The sequence below is a fragment of the Sapajus apella genome, unplaced genomic scaffold (assembly GCF_009761245.1).
Source record: "Sapajus apella isolate SASKATOON/1434 unplaced genomic scaffold, GSC_monkey_1.0 scaffold179, whole genome shotgun sequence".
Taxonomy (NCBI): domain Eukaryota; kingdom Metazoa; phylum Chordata; class Mammalia; order Primates; family Cebidae; genus Sapajus; species Sapajus apella.
The window spans coordinates 720393-738353 of record NW_022437119.1 but is presented as its reverse complement, the minus strand read 5'-3'; the positions used below and the strand labels follow the sequence as shown (position 1 = coordinate 738353).

General features: G+C 37.8%; 1 protein-coding gene across 8 annotated transcripts in view; it reads left to right on the top strand.

Annotated features, from left to right (window-relative positions):
• Positions 1-17961, top strand: part of MCF2 (MCF.2 cell line derived transforming sequence) — a 70316-nt gene that overhangs the window by 4447 nt on the left and 47908 nt on the right. For 3 of the 8 annotated variants that reach the window (XM_032268326.1, XM_032268328.1, XM_032268327.1), the window contains exons 2-3: positions 1709-1823; positions 2922-3012. In XM_032268326.1, coding sequence (XP_032124217.1) covers positions 1709-1823; positions 2922-3012 — 206 coding nt within the window. Of the gene's footprint in view, positions 1-1708; positions 1824-2921; positions 3013-6329; positions 6799-17961 lie in introns of those variants that run through there. The other 5 variants (XM_032268333.1, XM_032268332.1, XM_032268331.1 and 2 more) reach the window with 4 other exon arrangements.

Genomic DNA, 17961 nt, shown 5'->3' with positions numbered 1-17961 from the left:
AGTTTGATGATCTTTGACTTTTAATTACAGTGTCTAGGTCATTGACATTTTATGTGATTATTCATATGGATGGATTTAAATCTACCATCTTACTATCTTATAATAAGGAAAATACAAATATAAGATGGTAGATTTTTCCATTTGTCCCATGTGTTCTTTGTTTTCTTTCATTTCTGTCTTCTTTTGGACTGAATATTGTTATGATTCCATTTTATATCCTTTTCTTTTTCTTTTTTTTTGAGGGGGGGAATGGGGTCTTGCTCTGTTGCCCAGTCTGGAGTGCAGTGATGTGATCTCAGCTCACTGCAACCTCCACCTCCCAGGTTCAAGCGATTTTCCTGCCTCAGTTTCCTGAGTAGCTTGGAATTACAGGTAAGCACCACCACGTCCAGCTAATTTTTGATTTTTGGTAGAGACAGGATTTCCACATGTTGGCCAGGCTGGTCCTGAACTCCTGACCTCAAGTGATCCTCTCACCTTGGCCTTTCAAAGTGCTGGGATTACAGGCATAAGCCACTGTGCTTGGCCTATATCCTTTTCTACTGTCATATTTTTATTGCAGATTAAATTAAAAATATTTGTACATTTTTATTCACTTAAATTCAGCCAAATAAAAATTACAGCTAAACTCAAAAAGTTTCTATTAGTGAGCTAAATTCAAAGGCCAGCTTGCAACTTTTCTCCTAAAATAATTCTTCAAATTCTATTTAGCACTTTATTGAGCATTCATGCTCTACGTAGGTGCTAGGCTGGTTGCAGATGTGGACCTTAAACACATGTAAGGCTCATCTCTGCACTTAGGTGGCCTTCATTTTCAGTATTTTTCATCCTCCCGGCTGCATAGAGGGCTACTGGGATGGATAGAGAAACAGGTGGAGAGACCAGAATGAAAGCCCAGAGCCAGTGCAATCATTCCCCCACCAAGAATCCCTATGACAGTTACCACTATTCCTAGTTCCTATGGAAATGAGCTTAGGGCAGCCTCACCTATAAACCCTGGGATCCATGCTTACCGGGGGTCAAGGTCACCCACTTGGTCAAGATACTGCTGGATACAACTGCTCCAGGTTAATGGCTGCATGGGACTGTGGGGAGCTTCCACAATCCTACGCTTCTGCCTGGACACCGACCCAGGCTGAACCCACGTTAACATTGAATGTTAACCCACAGGGAATTTGTCATGTTTCTTTGCATTAATAAAATTCCTATATCATTCCTGTCGTTATTGCTTTGGTTGTTTCTTCCATAAACACATTAAACCATCACCTATTTCCTATAGTGTGCTCTGTATCTTTTCCTGCTCACTATGACACTAAGAGATTGATTATATCAAGTTTTCCACTTGCTGTCAAGCCGTCAGTCACTCATTTTGAATTTAGGCTCATTGGTATAGAAAGCAGTTATTTCCCAACCTCTTGGTTGTCCAGTTTGGGGAATCGGCTATTTTCAACTATATTTATTATATGTATTTTATGACATTTTCTTCTGACTATATTCATTCATTTTACTCTCTTTCTTTTTCCTTTTTTATTGAAAAACTACTCTGCCACTTTTTAAAGTGTCAGGAACTTGGAGCCATTTTGGTTTGTGTGGAGATCATAATCCTTATAACATTGTGTTGCTGCAAAACAGTATTCATATCTAAAATCCTCTTCCTTGCCTCATTGTTACATACTTTTTAAATTCAGTGGATTATTTTCTATTGTAGGTGGCCGGGGAAAGGACAATGCTTGGATTATTACATTTCCAGAAAACTGTAATTTTAGATGTATACCAGAGGAAGTAATAGCAAAAGTGCTTACTTACCTGACATCTATTGCAAGGTATTATATTTCGTTACAATTTTTCAATTCACTTTATATCACATATCCATCTGGATGTCATAACAGGAAAATGGCTTGATATAGCTATTATTATTTTTGTGAATAATCAGCTAACTTCAAAGTAGATAAGAAGTACAACTTAGAAGGAGAAGCTGGCAGCTACCTAAATTTTTACAAAAATTATACTGATGGTCTATGAAAATAAAATTGGGGATCTAGGAGTACTTGTTCCTATGAAACATAAATACTTTAATTTGCTTAAAAGGAAATATTATCAGCCAAGAGCGAGGACAGCCATTTTTCATTCCTTCTGAATATAACACAAGAAGACCAAATCTTAAGTATATTCAATAGTGATACTAGGAGATACTAGGAGGAATGTCTTGATAATAAAAATTATTTGGAACTAGAATGCTTTAAAATGGAAAGTTTCGAAAGGTTTCTTAGAAATTTCATTTATGTTAAAGACAAAATTTTCAAAGGAAGCATTTTCTAGTTACTAACCCTGAAGAACAAGAGGACACAAATCTAGGATGATAAAATTCAGAGTCTCATGAACAAAAATCAAATCTGAAAGAATGAAACTTACAATGTACCTATTGAAGCTTGAAAGTGATCTTTTTAGGGCAAATAGAAGTTATATTTTCCATTAAACTGCATTTCCTCAAGGAGCACACTAGAGTTAGAAAAATAAATTTAGCAGTGTTATTTTGAATGAGTGAATGGATCATTGACTCATGATGAATTGCATGGAAAGTTAAATCTGATAGCATGAAGGACAGTTATCTTTTAAGTTTTCCCACACCCAAGATTATATAGCATTTCAAATCAATTTTAGTGACCTATCTTCATTACTCTATTACTTTACTATTTAAAAGATTGACATCAATGCTGCAAGAGAAATTTTAAATAGTGAGTAAGGGAATATGCATTCAAATTAGTTTTCTAAGATGGTACTTTGCGATAGCTTTCCAAATCCAAATCCCTCTTCAGTGAAGACATCAAATGTAGATGAAATAATCAGAAATTGAATGAAGACCTATATAACAAATTTGCATTATTATTAAGAAAAAGTTCTTATTTCCTCTTATCTTGCAGGCAAAATGGATCTGACTCCCGGTTTACCATTATTCTGGATCGAAGACTGGATACGTGGTCTTCTCTCAAAATCTCTCTCCAAAAAATCTCAGTAAGTATCTATGCAGTGTACAATAACTTTTAATTTTTGTTTTACATGATACTTTCTGTTTTGGGAGGTATAGATTACTTTGGTACTGATGGAGACAATAGGAATAGATGGGATGATGAGGAGGGAAAGCAGAAGGAGAGGTTGTAGCGGAGACTGAGATAAATAACTCTACCCAAAATAAAACCTAATAAGAATGAGTGGGTTGTTGGTGGTTCAAACAAGGCAAGTTTTTATGGAAACTTTTTTTTTTTTAGTGGAAATAGCTGTGTTGCATATTCATTGTATGTGAAAAAATATGAAGAAGAAAGTTTAAAACAATAGTCAGTAATCTAACCACCCCAAAATAAGCAGTTTTTAACATTTTGGTGTACAACTTTCTAGACTTATTTTATCCTAGGATAGGGTAGGGAGATGAGTCTCATATAAAATGATGTATCTCCCCTACTGGTATCTAGTCCCCAGTTTCCCAAGACCCAGAGAAACATTTTCTGTAATTAAAACAATGAGAAATACAGTTCTGCCCATGATCAAGATGATCTATTTTTAGGCTTACAAGGATATCATGAAATTGACACTTTATTTTCATTAATGAGGAGGGAAATGAGGAACCCCCAGACTCCTTCTGAGCTGGCAAGATTGGGGCTCTCTGTGGAAGTGTCATGTGGCCAACTTCCTCTATTAGACCAGAGTAGCTGGGAATCAATATATTTTTTCCTTTGAGATTCCAACATTTCCAGCCATCTGAAATTCTTACTTTGTTCTCCTGACTGATTGAGGAGGTCATGCTTACCACAAGAAGTTGATTTAGTTGCAAAGGCAAAACAAAAATCTAGGTTGTTGGATTTCCAAGCCAATGTTCTAGCACTCACAAGGTGCTAGAACACCTATGAGTTTAATACCCACCTATTCTGAGTATTAAAAGAATAATGTAAGATCATTATTCTTTTAATAAATGATGAGAAATAATCCATTCTGGGTATTAAAAGAATAATGTAAAATCATTATTCTTTTAATACCCAGAATGGATTATTTCTCATTTTGGGCAAATAAGCAAAAAGTGGTTTCCTGTTTATTTAACACAGGTGTTTAATCAATAGCAGTGGAGAGAAGAATTAACATCAGATACACTCAGATTAGTAAAATAAAATAGAAAAAACTTGACTTTGTATAGCATATTTGTGCTTTTTCAAAAGCATTCACATTTATTAAGTATTATTGATTCACTAACTGACAGAAGAGCAGAAGATCAAACACCGCATGTTCTCACTCATAGGCAGGTGTTGAACAATGAGAACACATGGACACAGGGAGGGGAGCACTACACACTGGGGTCAGTTGGGGGGAAATAGGGGAGGGACGGTGGGGAGTGGGAAGCTGGGGAGAGATAGCAGGGGGAGAGATGCCAGGTGTAGGTGATGGGGAGGAAGGCAGCAAATCACACTGCCACGTGTGTTCCTATGCAACAATTTTGCATGTTCTTCACATGTACCCCAAAACCTAAAATGCAATAAAATAAATAAATGGGGGAAAAAAAGTATTATTGATTCACTTCATTTCCTGATTAAGTACTGCAGGTAGGTATCACTATAATTGTCTTATAGATGATGAAATCACATTGATATGTGCACTTTGGAATGGTTATGTGATGAATCCAAAGTCAAATAGCCAAGTAACCAAAAGAGCCATAGCAATAATTGAAATGTCAAGAATTCTAGTTGGTAATGCTTGCTATCATTTTCCAACTAGCTTACAAATAGACAAATTCAAAGTTATTTAGAAAAAGGTAAAATTTCTTTTGAGAGAGTAAATCTGTTCTCCATATATGATTGAGCTTTAACAGTGGGGCTAAATAAAGTAAAAGCTATTTCCCTTGCTCTGGTCTTTTAGGATTGGTCCCTGGGTATATTGAGTAGACCTTGGTTTATGCTAATAATGGCTTCTATTATACTAAATAGAGCACTTGTTGCTTTAAAACGTTTTTTATCACCCAGGATTTTTCTTTTGGCCAACACTGCACCTGCCTGATTAAATTAATTTTCGTTGTGTGACTGGCACATGACATTAGTTTTTTTGGTAGAGTTTTATTTTTATTATTCAAAATAGGTGGCTTGTAACAGAGGTTCCATTTTTCATTAAAGAGAAATATAAGATTAGATCAGGATCCTGTCATTTTGAAGTCAACAGATGGTAATTACTTGTTTACTGGGGAGTGATACTCCCCTTTCTGTATTCCCAGGGCTGCTTTCTCAGTGGAGAATTATGACCTATGCTCAGTAAAGAGCTTGGATCTCAGGGTCCCTTTATTTTCATAACTGCCAAATTGATCGTGCTGGGCAAGGGAGGGGTAGAGGTGTCAACCACATGTAACTGGCTATAGGTTGTTTTAGCTGTTTCTTTTTTAACATGTTAAATGTTTTTGCTTGTGGTGTAGTTTCTCTACCCATACTCAAGAGCACATTAATTACTTCTCAACAATTAATAACTGTTGGTTAACTGGCCGGGCACAGTGGCTCACGCCTGTACTCCCAGCACTTTGGGAGGCCTATCTGGGTGGATCATGAGGTCAGGAGTTCGAGACCAGCCTAGCCATAATGGTGAAATCTCATCTCTACTAAAAATACAAAAATTAGCCGGATATGGTGGTGGGCACCTGTAATCCCAGCTACTCGGGAGGCTGAGGCAGGAGAATCACTTGCATCCAGGAAGCAGAGGTTGCAGTGAGCTGAGATCGTGCTACTGCACTCCAGCCTGGGTGACAGAGCAAGACTTCATCTCAAAAAACAAAACAACAGCAACAATAACAACAACAACAAACTGTTGGTTACTGTTTGAAATAAAGGTAAATATTGAATGCAAGCTCATTTCAAGTGAAAAAGTTGGCATTCGGAAAGGATTTCTAGTGAAGTCTATCATTGTGTAGCTAGGTATAATTGCCTGTGGTATATTATTTCAAACAAGTGCCTGTGAAATAGTCATACAATTCAATTTCAAGACCTTTATTTGTAGATTTCAAAATTAATAAAATCATTTAGGTTATATTTCATAATTAATGAGAGGAAACTTTTTTAGTTATACATTTTGGGGAAAGGTTAATTTGGAAGAGAATCCTATCTATCTTAGAAAGTTTGCATATTCTATTCTTTCTGGATTAATATCAGTACAAAATTTTGCAAACTATATTCTTTCACAAGGGTTAAACCCAGAATATAATTTAATAACAGAGAAAACAAAACATAATTGAAATTTAAGTCATAGACTAGGGTAGGATGAGAGTAAAAAGCATGAGTTAATACTACCTTCACAAAGATTCTTAGCATTCCACCTTAAAAATCTAACTGCGGAGAGGAGAAAGCCAGTCCCATCAAGCCTGCTCCTAGGAAGAGAGCTGGTTTTTTTCCTTCCTTCTTCCACTCTTAGGACATGCCTGATCTTCTTGAGCAGTCCAGCACAAGCTAATCCACAAGGTTCAATCAGGCTAAGTAATTGGAGGAATGTGTCAACTCTGAATTACAATGAGCAGAAGGGAAGGATATGTCAGCTGACTAATCAGGGATAGTGGGTTTTTTTTTTCTCTCCCCAGCGCTGCTGCCACTGTGCTAATGGAAGCAGCTACGGCAGCTTTGTTTGATAGAGATTTTTGCCTGCCGTTTTTAAATACTACCCAAGAAGCAGCTCATATTTCATCAATGTTGCATTGACAATTGGAAAAGAAGAGTGTAATTGTGTATAGGCGAAATGGCAGAAGCAAATCCCCCGAGAGGCAAGATGAGGTTCAGAAGGAATGCGGTAAGGGCTCTGTCTGCACTCCTGGAAAGCCTATTCCCAAGTTCAAGTGCTGGGATGCTGCAGCATGGTGCTATAGCACAAACTGCTGAGTGGGGTTTTTAAGAACAGATGGAGAGAATGGAGACTTATATTTGCATGGATGGCATTGATGTGATTACTGTGATATTGACATAGGGTAATTTTCAGGCAAATGAGGGGTTAGAATATAATTTCAAAATCTAAATGTCATCAAGTTTATGGATGAGAACCTTAGTCATGTTATTTGTTTAAGACTGTATGAACAATTTTGAATCATTTGACAACATAGCTTTAAATCATGACTTAAAATACTATCTAACAAAAGGATTCATCCTTTCCTTCACCATGATCAAGTAGCGTATGTTGCCAGGGATGGGTCTGGAGGTGATTCTATCATCACTTAAAATGTAGCCTTTCCTGGGTGTTACTGTACAAGTGATAAAATCTGTAATGATTTGAAATCGTCCCAAACTTAAACTTCACAGGTTCAAAATTGTTGCCTACTGACAACTTTTTTTTTTTTAAAGAATAAAACAGTAACTCACTTTTCATTATAGTCTAGAATTTGGAAATCTCTTCTTTCAGTTACATTTCAAGCACTCTTTCTTTTACCTAAATTTTCTCTTCATTTATTAATTAGTAAATTTCCAGCAAATTTCTAATATGATCTTTAGATGTATTTTGGAGAAATGTTGAAATAACACTAACTAATTTAATTAAAAAACCAATCATCAAAAAGGCTTTAAATGCCACTCTTTTTCTTTCAAAGCTTAATATAATGTTATTGATATTATGGTTTAAAATATAAATTTGCTCACTAAAAATATTGAGATCACACACACACACACACACACACACACACACACACACACAAATAAGAAGGTAAAAATTGACCATCAGAAAAAAATGACATTTTGAATTAAAATTAAGATAAGGAAAGTAAGACTTTTATTATTGTTGAATGACAGTGAACATTAATAGGTGAGTAAATGATTTATTTTCTAATAAAGCTCTTAGCACAGACTGCTATTTTACAAATTATAGTTGGTTTTACTTTGACAAAATTATATCTTTGGCCCTATACATGTTTTTATATTATAAGAATGTAGGGCCAGACTTTTAACAGACAATTTATGGTACACAAGAAATATTTGTGTTTGTGCTTTGGAGTATTGTAAGCAACTGATATTAGCACTTTTGTTATCAAAGGTAACTTAAGCTTTCAGAAAGTTCCCAATTTCATATATATATTCTCAGTGCTGAACTTAGTTTCAGGTCTATACACATACATTAATATACACACAAATAAATACAGCACAGGGGTACTCATTGAATAGACATATCTAGCACTGTGATATATACAAAGGTAAATATGGAATGGCTACTGGGCTGAAGAAACTCTCAATCTAGTGGAAGGGGCAAGACATGTTCATAAATAACTGTTTTGATAAGAAATTCTGGCTGGTAGAGAAGGCCTCATTCAGGGGATGGTACGTGTTTGGTGTTTAGTAAGAGCATATGTTGCTGTTACCTTTCCTTGATTCTTTCCTGTGTTTGTTTTTTTTTTTTCCCTCATAAATGAATTAAGTGACTCCTTGGAACAGATACTATGAGTGGGATTAATTGGATTAATTCTGAAGCCTAGAACTATAGTAGAAGACACATATGTTTTGCGTGTATGGATAGGACTTGACAAGAGTAAAGAATTTGAACCTTAGGTAATGAAAAAATGGTTTCACCTTGAAGCGTCTCTGGATTTGGGTTGATCTTGGAGGCTATGATAGGTGGCATCTAAAAGGATGGTCCAGTGCCATTTGAAGTCCAAAAAAAAAAAAATGACTGAACTAGTTACTTGGTAGAAATTTCAATGACTGTAGCTGAGTGAGAGAGAGGGGAGGAGAATAGATAGATAGATATGTGACAAACAGGGCAAACCATGAGGAAGGAATATTGCTTTGGGCTGTCCTGCCCCTGAGGTCACTCGACATGTTGCTTGGCAACTCATACTATCTGTATTCTTTAAGGTGGGAATATGGGGAAATAGTGTGGAAATGGCTCATACTGTTGCAACCTATTTTCTATAGCTTGAGGTAATGAGATATTTTTCCCAGCATATTCTGCAGAGATGGTTCAGATCTTATCAAAGTCAAGTGCCTGTCAGCATCTCAACATTTGTCTGATATTAGATTATACTTTCCTTTTGGTGGACTGTATCCTCTAAATTGTTTCCAGCAACTTGTTTCAAATGTTGTTTGTCCCATTTTGGAAACGTCAAAGTCAAATTATCCCTGAATGGCAAACAGTAAATCTGAATGTACATTCAGTCTATGAAGTGTTAAGTGTCTAGAAAGTTTGCCCTTAGGATCCAGATAGGCCTTACTACCACTGCTTACTGACTGTGCCTCAGTGTCCTCCTCTGTGAAAAGGGAGTAATATCTAGTTTACTGCAATGTTATGAAGGCTAAATAAGATTATATATATATATATATATATATATATATATGAAGTCTGACACATACATAATGGCTTTTAGTCAAGGGTCTCTCTTATTGTTACTCCCTTTCTTTACCCTAAAGATTAAAACAGAAAAGCTATAGGAACATAAATTATTTTTATAGTAAATAACCAAACTTTTATGTTTTATAAGGTACTTTCAACATTCTAGAAGTAATAACTAGAATAACTGAAAAGTGTGTATAGGGTGATGAATTGCCTCCCTTAGAGAGCACACACAAGAGTATTAAACAAGGTTAATTTCTAGACTTTGGCAGTGAAATGATGGATTTGGTTTATGCCTGCTCTTGTTGTTATTGTTGTTGTTACTGCTGTTAGATCATACAACTAAGCAATCTGGAAGTACGAGTGAGTAAAAGGGAGTAAATCTGTTCTCTGGGAGGGAAAGATGTGAGGGAGCTTATTTTGTGCTTGTTACCTTGAAGAGCCAGTAAGAGCTACTGCTGAGGGCTAGGGTGGGACCACGTACAGTGATTGGACACATGGCTCTGAGTCCTATGTGATGGGCAGCTGGTTCACTTTTACTGAGATGTCTTTAAGCAGTCACATGCTGGCACTCCAGAAAAATCCCTGCAAGAAGCTAAAACCAATGCTGTTTCCTCTCTCAGGCAAATATTTTTAAAAGCAAAAACACAATGAAATAAAACAAGACTAACATTTGCCCAAATCCCTTTGCTTTTTTGACAATTTCTCAAAAATGATTTATGCTTTCAAAATCTCAGGTTTGATTTTAGGGAAAAAGAAAACGTGCTTTTTCATGTTTATATAACCATACAGATTAGAGGTTCTTAAAGCAGTATACCCAAGAATTTAGAAATATAATATTCCCAAACCAAAATGGGAAAGTTTACTGGTCTTGAGCTGTATTTGCTGTGATATGTGCATCTTATACCCTATGCTATTTGATTGTTCATTTAAATACCAGCTTTAAAATGGATTATCTTGAAACTTTTAGTTATTACAAATATTAGTATATAGAGAAAAAGTACTCTCTCTATATACCTATACATATATCCACATAGATACATACAAACTAATCTTAAATTTATGTGGCTTGTCAGGTTAAAATTACTTGAGAGTGTTCTGTCCCCTGTAGATTCTCACAGCCAGCAATCACAGACAAGGATGTGTCCATATTATTGATATTGGTCGATGTTCAGATCTATGAAGCTTTTGGTTCAGCGGTTGCAAATTGTCAGTGCACAGATATGTTTTGTTTAGACTATACAGCATTTTAACAAACTTTTAATTTGTTTTCCGTTTTTAAACATCTGGGCTTCACATGACAATCTGGGTTTCTGTCTTCTCTTGAAAAACCAAAGAGTTGGCAATGCTGGGCCCACCTTACCACATGACAGCATGTATCTGGAGCTGACTTATGAGTGTCCTCTGCTTTGAATGTTCTGCAGTTCACCACAGTCCCCACCACTTCCTGTTGCTCCTCATCATGTAGAAAGAGTGTGAATTGCTATTTTCCACCTAATTTAGGCTGTTCATTAATTAAGCCTACTTCATATTTACATCATCTCCCTAACACATGGTAGGCATTCAAGTTTGTCACCTTTGCTTCAGGTTTCAGGTTTAGATTCTCAACCCACCTGATCCTTGTATTATTTCCGCTATAACTTCTCCAAATTCCTCTTGTTGATTGAGTCTAGTTCTACAGGCAGGTGAACCAGGGTTTTACCTCTGCGACTTAGGAGCTAGAAGATCTTGAAAAATTGCCTGACCTCACAAAAACTCAATGTATCAGTTCCCTATTGCTGCTGTAACAGATTACTACAACCGTAGTTACTTAAAACAATGAAAATGTATTGTTACAGTTCTGGAGGTCAGAAGTCCAAGATTACCCCATTGGGCTAAAAATCAAGGGTCAGCAGAGCTGTGTTCCTTCTGCAGACTCTAGAGGAGAATCTGTTTCTTTGACTTCTCTAGCTTACGGATTGTCCACAGTCCTTGGTTTATATCCCTGCATCACTTTGACCTCTGCCATCACATCTTCTCTGACTCTCCTGCCTCCTTCTTTTCCTAATGATTACATCGGTCCCACCATAATAATCCAGGATAATCTCCCCATATCGAGATCCTCAATCACATTTATAGTCTCTTTTACCATATAAGATAACATATTCATAAGTTCCAGCGATTGGGATGTAGACATCTTTGGGGATAATGGCACTCAGTTTCTCCAGTTGTGAAATGAGGACAAAAATAGAACCTACTGCATGTAAATACTTAGCACAGTGTCATATTAGTGCCCCTTATGGGCATAATTCTAGTAGTATGCATTCAATAAACGACATTTCCACATTTCTACCCCGTCCAACTATCCAATCTCCTTTCCCTAAATTAAAGCTCTGAGAGGTCCTGAATATATATATATATATATACATATGTATTTTTGGCTAAAGAGAAGCTATGAATAGTAGTCATAAATGTGAGGTCTGGATTCACTTTAAAAGTATGACAGTTTGGTAGGCACCTATTATGGTCTGGGTTAAGTGAATGGGGAGACGGGGATTAAAAGTTCAGGTATGTCTTATTTACATGTGGGCATGAGGGATAAAACAATTGATCTGAACTGTTTGATTTAGTTTTCTAGAAAAATAACTGAAAAACCAAATGCATTGAGTGCCACCTGATTGCTCCGATTGCTTGGTAGTTGTGTAGCTATTGCCTACAAGTTATTTAGTCTCCCAAATGGCTACTAAAGTTGAGAGTAACTTGGATTAAAAGAGTCCATGTGGTGGCTCACACCTGTAATCCCAGGACTTTGGGAGGCTGAGGGGGGTGGATCACGAGGTCAGGAGTTCAAGACCAGACAGGCTAACGTGGTGAAACCTTGTTTCTACCAAAAAATACAAAAATTAGCTGAGCATTGTGGCTTGTGCCTGTAATCCCAGCTAATTGGGAGGCTGAGGTAGGAGAATTGCTTGAACCAGAACCCGGGAGGTGGAGGTTGCAGTGAGTCGAGATCGTGCCACTGCACTCCAGCCTGGGCCACAGACAGAGAGAGATCCCATCTCAAAAAAAAAAAAAAAAAAAAAAAAAAAAAAAAAAAAAAAAAAAAAAAAGAGTCCATGTGCTCTAGGAAGATATGCAAAAAAGATTCTAAAATTATGCAATAACAAAAAATTTTGTAAATGTAATTATGTAGTTTTTATTCTTTGATAATGCATTTTCTTTAAAAGCACAGTTTTTCTGGGCTTTTTGTGACAAGTGAATTATTAAATATTTTGAAGGAATTAAGGAATAAGAATGTATGCTGTATGACTGTTGGGCCCCACAGGGTCATGGGGTGTTCCTTATGCTGTGCTGAAGTGCAGGATCCAAGAAGTAAAGAGACAGGACATTGAAGAACTTGTGAAGAGCATCTGGACTCGAGGGGGACACACCACCTATGAGCGGAGACAGGCGAGGCCCGAACGCTCAGAAGCGTCTGTATTTATTAGGTACAAGCAGGGGGAACAGTCATAAGTGAGGTCATCATCTATAGGCTTAGTGATAGGGCATACATAATCACGCGAGTCACAAGCAAGGGGTCCACCCCATGATGTCACCTGGGCAGAGAGGTGTGCCATGGACAGTAGGGGGCTGTTCCGTGCCCAGTAGTACAGGGTCGTGTACAGAAAAGGGGTCCACCCCCATTAGGTCACAGAGGCAATGAGGTGGGTTGTGTGCAACAGGTGTGCAATACTTATTATCTGGGGGCTGGAGACTTCAAAGGATTTCTAATAGAAAGATACTGGAAACCAATGCAGTGGGAGCTGATAGACTTGTACTCTTATCTTAAGATATTTACAGGAGGATGATTTGAGCTAGCACAGAAGCGAGAAAAGACTGACAGGGTGTACAGCCACTGTGACTGGTCACACCAGAGGGATTCTTCTCCCTTGGTTATTTGCGGGATCTCAGGCCTGAGGCCTACTTTCCACAGGAATTGGATGCAAGGTACTACAACTCCTTCATCAGGAAGAGAGGCTCTTGCTCCAAGCCTGCCATACAGCGTGTGCCCTTCCAGGCAGGGACGCTACCGTCTGGGTCTTTGGTTCTTGTCCTGGTCTGGCTGTTCTCCCATGTACTGCTTCTGTTCTGTGACTGCTCTAGGCATTCCTCCTACAATAAACTACTATATGGTTATATTGAAGGATTCTATAAATCGGCACTAAATATGTCAGTACAGCTCCAACTACAATACCTATATGATTATATAGAAAGATTATATGGAATTAAGTTGATTATATATATATATATATATATATATGAGCTAAATATAGTAAGCAGTAGGTTATTATATAGAAAGATTATATGGGACTAAGTATGATTATATACATAAGCTAGATATAAGTAAGCAGTGAGTTATACTTCAGGTACTAATTGTGCCTGGGGTCTGAACAGTTCTCCTTCCTCCATGCCCGTGGGGGTGCTACCCACATATGCTAAGATAATCAGAAGGTTTTACTCAAGAATGAACTGATTAGAATATAGAATTATCTTTAGAAGCAATTTATATAGCTGTCATATGTAGCTATCAATGTTTGGGATAAACCACTTTATTAAATAGAGCAATGACAGGTTTAATGAACATCCAACATAAAATCTGACTTATGAGCAACTGAATACCCTACCCCTACTTAAAATCACTTCCTTACTTGTCTTGCAGACAGTGATTTTCCTTCTCTCTCCTTTCTTTCTATTTTGTTCCCTGCTATGTGATTAGCCATCTCTGGACCTGGCTGCTGGTACAGCCTTGCTCTCCTAGGAATGGCAGAGTAGAAAGCAGGGACTTACCTCAGGCAGAGAGTTGCGGCATAGCCCTCTCTATTCCCATAGTATCCTCCCATACCCTCCTCCCCAACACATAATTTTGGAGATGGGTGAGTATCCCTGGCTTGAAGTCAGCCCCAGGTTCTCGTATCCACAGAATTCTAGATACAAGAGAATATGAAATAAAGGAAAGTCAGAGAGAGAGAGGGAGAGAGAGAGATGAAACCAGATCAACCTAGAATCCATGAAATAATAAAAGTAATTTTTCTTTAAATGTTGGCAAAAGTAGGGTGCTTTCGATTTCATTTAAAAGTGAAAAAATAAACAGGTTCAAGGCAGGTGAGCATAATAATATAATGGGAATTTACTCAGGTGAAGAAAAAGGAAAGGCTCAACTCCCAAAGTGAAGGGGGTAAAAATAGAATCCGTGCTTTCCATTTAAAAATAGGCCCAAAGGGCCAGGCACGGTGGCTCACGCCTGTAATCCCAGCACTTTGGGAGGTAGAGGTCGGCGGATCACGAGATCAGGCAATCGAGAGCATCCTGGCTAACGCAGTGAAACCTCATCTCTACTAAAAATATAAAAAGAAGAAAAACATTAGCTGGGCATGGTGGCATGTGCCTGTAATCCCAGCTACTTGGGAGACTGAGGCAGGAGAATTGCTTGAACCCAGGAGGCAGAGGTTGCAGTGAGCCGAGACTGCACCACTGCACTCCTGGGTAACAGAACGAGACTCCATCTCAAAACAAAACAAAATGAAACAAAACAAGGCCCAAAGTTCCCACAAGTCCCTGTCAGATTATCCCTTTAAACAAGCCTTTATCCATATCCCTAAAATATTCTACCCAAACCTGCTTGTCCTGAGGTTCAAGAATCTAAGGCAAAAATTTAAAACTATCTTATTAATATTTTAGATTTTTAAAAGTGCCTTTTCATGTCTTTTGCCCACTTTTTAATGGGGTTGTTTGTTTTTCTCTTGTAAATTTGTTTAAGTTCCTTAAATACTGCATATTCTCACTTATAAATGGGAGCTAAATGATAAGAACTCATGAACACAGAAGGAAACAACAGACACTGTGGTCTACTTGAGGGTGGAGGGTGGGAGGAGGGAGAGAAGCAGAAAAGATCACTATTGGGTACTAAGCTTAATACCTAGGTGAAGTAATAATATGTACAACAAACCCCATGACATGTGTTTATCTATGTAACCTTTGCATGTACCCCCAAACCTAAAATAAAAATTTAAAAATGATTTTATATTCATTTTTTCTTTTAATTCCTGTAATAACTGGAAAATACCTGTGTGCGTGTGTGTGTGTGTGTGTGTGTGTGTGTATATTTGAAGCATAGTCTGAATCTGTTGCCCAGGCTGGAGTGCAGTGGCACAATCTCAGATCACTGCGACCTCCACCTCCTGGGTTCAAGTAATTCTCACACCTCAGCCTCCGCAGTAGTGGGGACCACAGGCGTGTGCCACCACACCCAGATAATTTTGTTGAATTTTTAGTAGAGACAGGTTTTAACCATGTTGGTCAGGCTGGCCTTGAACTTCTGGCCTCAAGTGATCCTCCCATTTCAGCCTCTCAAAGTGATGAGATTATTGGTGTGACCCACCGTGCCCAGCTGGAAAATACATACACTTAACATAAAATAAAATATACATTATGTAGATAATAAAAGGTAGGTTATACATTACCATTAGAACTCTCTGTCTGTTTCTCTGTCTCTCACTCTGTTTCTCTATACATGTTAACTTTATTCTTTTCAATGTTTCTCCAGCAGCAGGGCCCTTGGCAACCGGCTGCTATTAAATGGCATCCTCAAAGTTTCCTTTACTCTGTATTAGTTTGAAAATCCTAGGGCAGGACTTCTTTGGCCCTGCTTACATCATATGTTCATGCTAATCTTTTTTCTTTTCCTTTTTTAAAGAGATGAGGTCTCTCTCTGTCACCCAGTCTGGAGTGCAGTAGTACCATCATGGCTCACTGCAGGCTCAACTTCCTGGGCTCAAGCGATCCTCCCTGCTCAGCCTCCTGAGTAACTGCAACCGTAGGCGTGTGCCACCATGACTAAATAATTTTTAATATTTTTGTAGAGATGGGGGTCTCACTATGTTGCCCAGGCTGTTCTGGAACTCCTGGCCTCAAGCAATCCTCCATCCTCGGCCTCTAACATTATTTGGATTACAGGCATGAACCACCATGTCTGGCCCTAATCATACATCTAATCACTACTAATCATTGTGTGTTGGAAAAGCAGGGCCATGTAGGAAAATAAGAGTTCTCATTTGGAACCAATGTGTAAAATAATAGGAGGGGGTATAGTTTCTCAGATGAAGGAAGAGAGTAACAGACATGACCTGCTGGGGGAATTATGAGTTGGACAACCATCCCAATTTATGTATATTGATAATCATTGTTTATCGATTTAATTTTATGCTCTTTTAATTTATTGATTGTGCATATCACACTCATTTCTCTTTTATTTACTCTAGATCTCATTGCCACCTAACATTTTATGTTTTATCACCATCTCAAATTGAATTAAGAAAATCCCCAGTTTTGAGCATCATTTCCCAAAAAGTCTATCTCTTATACCCTGGTGAAAGTAACTTTTTTCTTTTATTTTAAAATATACTTTATTTTTTAGAGCAGTTTTAAATTCACAACAAAATTGAACAGGAAGTACAGAGAGTTCCCATAAACTCCTTGCCCCACAATATCTTATTAAATCTTATTTTATAGTTTTGTTTAATTACTAATATTGTAACATGCCTGAAATATAATTGCAGTTGGAACATTTTTCATATATTTTGCTCTATTATGCTTTATCTGCCATCTTGAGGCTGATGACTCCTAATACTGTACTCCTAGCCTAGGCTTCTTTCCCTTCTTACTTATACAAACAGCTGTCCGAAGGACATCATCTGGATGTCCTGCTGACCCTTCCAACCTAACATGTATATGAATGGGGATCAGAATCTTGTTTCCCTCCTTAAAACCTGTTTATTTTGTCTTTCCCTATCTCAGTGAAGGTTGTACCATTCAACCAATTAATCAAGCCCCTAATCTGGAGTTTGATCCTCCTAGTCCCTCCTTTCTCAGTGAGTACATCAGGTGGTTATGACTTGCTGATTGTACCTCCTAAATTCTACCCTTATACCTGCTACCGTTGCTTTAGTTCAGAAACTCATCATTCCTGGCTTGGATTACTGTACCAGCCTCCCAGCTCATCTGTCTGCTCCTACTCTTGATCAAATCCAGTTCTTCCCAAAGCCAAAGTGATCCTTCTAAAATGCAAATCTGACCATGTTGCCTGCTGCTCAAAACCTCTTAGAGACTCCCCTAACCTCCAGGAAAAAAACCCATGATCCCTTCTGATGTGGTTCTGGCCCATTTTCCCGACACCATCTCCCATTGTCCCCCAACAGCATTTCATCTAGCTCTCTTAACTAGGGCCTTTTCAGGAAGTGGGATAGTTTAGTGATTAAGAGCACAGACTTAGGGGCAAATCAAGGCTTTGCCAGCTGGGGTAAGGTATACTTAAACTTTCTGAGTCTCACTGTCGTTATTTGTAAAAGAGTAATCTAACTGCTTCATAGCATTATTATAAAGAGAATCTATGATAATATTGGCAAAATCCTTTGGACAGAGTAGGCATTTAGTACATGGTGATTTATTATTAAAATTGGGCTATGCTACTCCATACTTCACTTATTTTGCAAGGTGCCCTCCTTTGCCTTTTGAATTCTTTAGTATAGCAATTGTTTTTGACTGCCTACTATGTGCCAGTAAGTTCTAGAAGCTGGGGAAACATTGGTGAACTGGAACGGTGTTCTGATCAAATTAATTCCTTGCTTCGAG